The sequence below is a fragment of the Corticium candelabrum genome, chromosome 11 (genome assembly GCF_963422355.1).
Source record: "Corticium candelabrum chromosome 11, ooCorCand1.1, whole genome shotgun sequence".
NCBI classification, from domain to species: Eukaryota; Metazoa; Porifera; class Homoscleromorpha; order Homosclerophorida; family Plakinidae; genus Corticium; species Corticium candelabrum.
The window spans coordinates 2,516,282-2,521,281 of NC_085095.1; the positions used below are offsets into that span (position 1 = coordinate 2,516,282).

The 5,000-nt window shown below is 40.0% G+C and overlaps 2 protein-coding genes and 1 pseudogene across 2 annotated transcripts in view; 1 reads left to right on the forward strand and 2 right to left on the reverse strand.

Moving 5' to 3' along the window:
* Positions 1–407, forward strand: part of LOC134186540 (D-aminoacyl-tRNA deacylase 1-like) — a 3,405-nt pseudogene extending 2,998 nt beyond the window's left edge.
* On the reverse strand, positions 402–2,454 carry LOC134187326 (uncharacterized). Its single transcript, XM_062655436.1, has 5 exons — positions 2,381–2,454; positions 2,110–2,311; positions 1,928–2,054; positions 1,639–1,856; positions 402–925 (listed from the first exon to the last, which is right to left on the reverse strand). Exons 4-5 carry the CDS (start codon positions 1,775–1,777, stop codon positions 555–557), a joined length of 510 nt encoding a protein of 169 aa, XP_062511420.1. The 5' UTR covers positions 1,778–1,856; positions 1,928–2,054; positions 2,110–2,311; positions 2,381–2,454; the 3' UTR covers positions 402–554.
* Positions 2,455–2,871: 417 nt separating this feature from the next.
* Positions 2,872–5,000, reverse strand: part of LOC134186542 (uncharacterized) — a 6,354-nt gene continuing 4,225 nt past the window's right edge. The window contains exons 2-4 of the mRNA XM_062654531.1: positions 3,703–4,225; positions 3,159–3,526; positions 2,872–3,098 (exon numbers count right to left, since the gene is read on the reverse strand). Coding sequence (XP_062510515.1) covers positions 2,872–3,098; positions 3,159–3,526; positions 3,703–4,225 — 1,118 coding nt within the window. The remainder of the gene's footprint in view (positions 3,099–3,158; positions 3,527–3,702; positions 4,226–5,000) is intronic.

Genomic DNA, 5,000 nt, shown 5'->3' on the forward strand with positions numbered 1-5,000 from the left:
ACACACAGACACACAGACACACACACAGACACAGACACAGACACAGACACACACACACACACACACACACACACACACACACACACACACACACACACACACACACACACACACACACACACAGACACAGACACACAGACACACACACACACACAGACACACACACACACAGACACAGACACACACACACACACACACACACACACACACACACACACACACACACACACACACACACACAGACACACAGACACACAGACACACAGACACACAGACACACAGACACACAGACACACAGACACACACAACTACAAGCACATGCGCTCGTAGCTCTAAAGCAAGTAGAACACAGCTTCATTTACTGGTTAATAACTAAAATTATCAAAAAATAGCATCTTGCATCGTGATAACAGTACAAGTACTATAGTTGAGCTGTGAATTGATCAATTTTAGAAAGTCTCCGAATCCAAGCTAAAGTTAATACAAAAAGTGAAGCACATACAACAATTCGCTGTATTAGCCATTCAATCAATTAGAATTGTTACTGTTCCTCATCAGAAGCTTCTCAAATAATCTTCAAAACAAGTGTAGTCACTGTCTGTACCATCCGGAATGATTCTTCCTTCTTCTATCTCAATCATGTATCTGTGAACAGGGTCTTGAACCTTAGTAATACAACAGTAGAATGACAACAGGCGACGATCTGGGCGGCCGGTCAAAGCCATCTCGTTAATAAAGCGATTTTCGTCACGTAATTTCAAAAATTCAGTAAAACATGATGATGACACAAATGAGCAACCTCCACTAACTCCACTCATTTTCATATCTTCATTCTCAGAAACGTGATGACACCATGCGCCGACAACTTTAGCAATAGCATCTTCTGTGTCCAATCTCATTCTGCTTGATGCCATAAAACGGCCACCTACACACATTATATTCTTAGTAGGTATTAATAAGTAACTGCCTCTTCAAACAGCCACGAGTAGTTGCACCCGGAGTGCCAGTAAAGGTTTGCTACATAGATGAGGTCAGATTTCTAAATTCCATATTTTTAACTGCATTAGAGTCAGAGCACCACATCAATTAAAAAAGACACTGCTGCTGTGAGAAGATCATGCTACAGAACTTATGATGACAACAAACTCGTTTTACGATGTGAAATCATATGCTATCTTCATCATGGGACATGCATCAGTTTACTCCTAACTGCAAGTGACTGAGTTCTGATTTGTCATTGAACAATATACATTCCTCTGGCCTCACGAAGTCAGATACAAACACACAAAATACAAATATCAATACATTATGCATCTAGTTTCATTACACCACAGTCTCTGTATATACAGGTCTGTACTGTATAGTATAAACCAGAGACCTATATATATATATATATATATATATATATATATATATATATATATATATATATATATATATATATTATATGACTCTGGTATATACCAGAGCTGTAGAGATAGACGGCTCTGGTACAAACGTATGATCCTAACAATCCCATGACTCTAGGAAATTGCGTATGCAGACCCACAGTCCTGTGTGTACATATCCAATTAAAACTTCTAACTGCCAGACCCATTTATTAAATGGCATTAAAATTAATACAGTATCTATACTTACCAGCCAACACCACGTTGCTCGTGAGAACTGAACGAATGTGCTCATCACCCTCACTTGCAGATTCAATAACTTGACCTACAGCTTCTGCCACATCATCTGCAGAAGCGCTAACATCCAGACTTGTAGTACAAGACGACATTATGGATCCATTCCAAGCAGCAGATACAGATGCCGTTTCATGTCCCAAATTCACAACAACACCACAGCTCAAACCATGACTAGTCGAAGCAGCAAAGCAAACAAGTGCAAACACTGAGTCAAATGTATTCAATAAAACACATTTATTTACCTGTACAGTGTTGCAACAGTTGCACTCAAGAAGCAAATGCTGGGTGCACAAAACACAGATATCAAACTTGTGCTCAACGTTTTCTATGTTGAATCATCCCATCCAACAGCAGGCTCCAATATTACAACTAAATTCACTATGCATCAACATCATTATACATTCGTATCATTTAGCACACTAACTTGGATAGCAATTTGATTTCAGGGTATATTCAGAGTAGAAATGAATCATTATTTTAGGTAAAAAGTCTATTCCTGACTCGGTAAAACGCCCATTTTCTATGAGTCTAACAAGATGATCAGGAAATCGAGCTCTAGCCTCGGCACCACTGTAGAAGCGCTCAAAGTCTGTTCGCCTCATATGAAGATCAAAAATTCCATTGACCTATGTATGATCAAACAAAACCTGTTAAATATCTATACATAATACTATGTGACGCAGGTAAGAAGCTACCTTTGCAATAACTGATTCACGTTTAAGAAACTTGGGTTTTCGTGTTTTCAAAGTTACAATTCCACACTTTACGGAATGACTCCCCAAATCATACACAACAGCTCTGTGTTCCTTAGCGTTGATGGCTCGTTGCTTGTAGCAACCATGCCAATCCTTTGTAAATGCACTTGGCATCTAGTACAGTAGAAATAAAGTTGAAGTGCCACCATAATTAAGAAATCATATCATACATTACGCCGCCAGATTACCACTTATTATTTGCCTTACATGCCATTCATTCACACAATTAGTAAAATTATGTACATAAATTTGAAATGTGTATCTTATATAATTCTTTAACAATAAATTACTATAGTGTTTTCTACCCACCTTGTGTTTACCTGCATATGAAAACTTCTCCACATTAACACCTATTGGCCATCGTAATCGATACAAATCAAACCACAGTTGTCCATCCATTGATACATCACACCAATCCTATATATTATTATTCATATCAAATCATTAAACATTGATATACAAAATTGCAATACCTTGCAGACTCTCATACATCCGCACAAATCAGAAGGTTGGAGATATGAGAACACATAAACATATAACTCGTAAGGAAGAGCCCATGTACTAAGTGCTTCTGCATCTGCTCCAACTGACTGTTGAGCCTCAATTTGAAGTTTCAATGCTTTCAAATAGCTATCTGTAAAACCCGAGGTATCACCAGCTATAAACATTCACACTCATAAAAATGATGAGTGAGCCATTGTGATGTGTAGTACACTACCTTGCTCTAGATCATGTGATTTTACATATAAAGCCAATGTCTCAACATAGCTCTCATCGCTTTTATAAGACAAATGATCAGGAATCATCTCTGTGTCAACACGATAAAACATGATCTCTGTTCTAATAATATATTTTGTCCCAGTGATCACTTGTGTTCCTTCATGAAGAGTATCATGATTGAACACCAATGCTAAACCTTGTCTAGGAGTCACAGTGTACACAACTTGGCCAGTGGCAGGCGATAAGAATTTTGTGTGACCACCTTCATAGCCATCATTCAAGTAGATAACCACTGTGTACACTGAGCTCTCATCCTCACGAGGAACCCATGGTCCATCTAAGTGAGGACTAAAATGTCCACCAGGTCTACAAAGAAAAGACATATTTATCAGCAAATTGTCCACACTGACCATGCAACAGAGTGTAACATTTGAAAATTGTTAGATAATTATTTGCCATCTAAATTATACAAAAAACTAAACAGACTAAAAACAAAGAGTGCTATTCAATCAATTATCTACTCCCCAAGATTCATTTCATACTCATATTTTCCAAATTTGAAGCATTCGTTAAGTCTGCGCGGTTTCCAAGTGCCCTGATTACCAAATCCCACTGGTCGAATGCGAAGAATGTCTCTACGCTCCAAGTAAGGCTCCAGACGGCGGTAAATTCCGGCAGCCAGCTCTTCACTAATTGACAACAATCTGTCATTTGAACGATACTCAGTCTCAAACAAATTGGAGAGACTCGAATAGCCAACTCTCTCCGTCTCGTCGACGTAGAAACGACACTCTTCTGCTGTTAACAGGCCATGAAGCAGAAAACAACGACTTCCTGGCAGACTAACATCCTCTCTCGTGATGGTACACCGTCGTTGCGTATTGCTCTGAGAAGTAATGGTCTTGCAATGATTGAGCTGCTTGAAGTTCTTCTGTGACGTGGTTAGCATGGGTCTGATGGTAATTCGCACACCATCAATCTCAACGGTGCGATTTGAGTCATCAGACAACTCATCGGCATCTGTGTCAGCCCTTGTCACTACAGAACATGTATGACGTGTAAATTCTGTCGTTTGAACGAACTAGCTGTTCAACAAAGAAGACAACATCCGAAACCGATGAGAGGGCACAATTGAGTGCTAAAACGCTTCTTTACACTTTGCAAAGAAAGTCAGTGTGTAGCGTTGACAAGGATCGACTTGACGTAATCTAATTCAACTTTACCTAGGTAAAGCAGGGGTGAAGGTTTCAGCTGCTCTGATAGCAAACAAAGTTCCTGCGTTCGGTACAGCTGGTTGTACATACGATGACGTGCTGCACGTCGTGATGGTGCAAGGTCAGGAAATGGTGGATATCAAACCGAGATAGAAACACCTGCTGACGTCCTATTCACAGCCAAATATCAATTTAGAGGTCTTGAAAGAAAAGCACGGGCTGTTCCTGTGCGAGTTGGGAGAATGTGCTCACCACAAAGCTCGAACGTGAATCGTCTGCTAGAAGCGGGTGCATCGAGCCTGTGCAGTTGTGCTTCAAGACACTCAGGAGTTCAAATTCTTACGCTGGGAAGACTAGACATTACCGGAGAGCTAGCAGATGCTAACAGAGTGAGCTTGTGTTAGCAGAGAAATATTCAGCAGTTTCCGTTAATAACCGTTGCTGATTCAAATAAAGAATTGAGAGCCGTGCGGCATTTTCTTCCAACACTCTTATGACATTAGTACCCGCAGACTGCTGCTGCAAAGAAAAAGACTGTCCGACAAAAGGGGCGGTACGGCGGCTCAATGAGCATACGATATCTCTCGTGGAGAGTAGCAAACAAAGAGAGTGGTTACAGTGGTAGT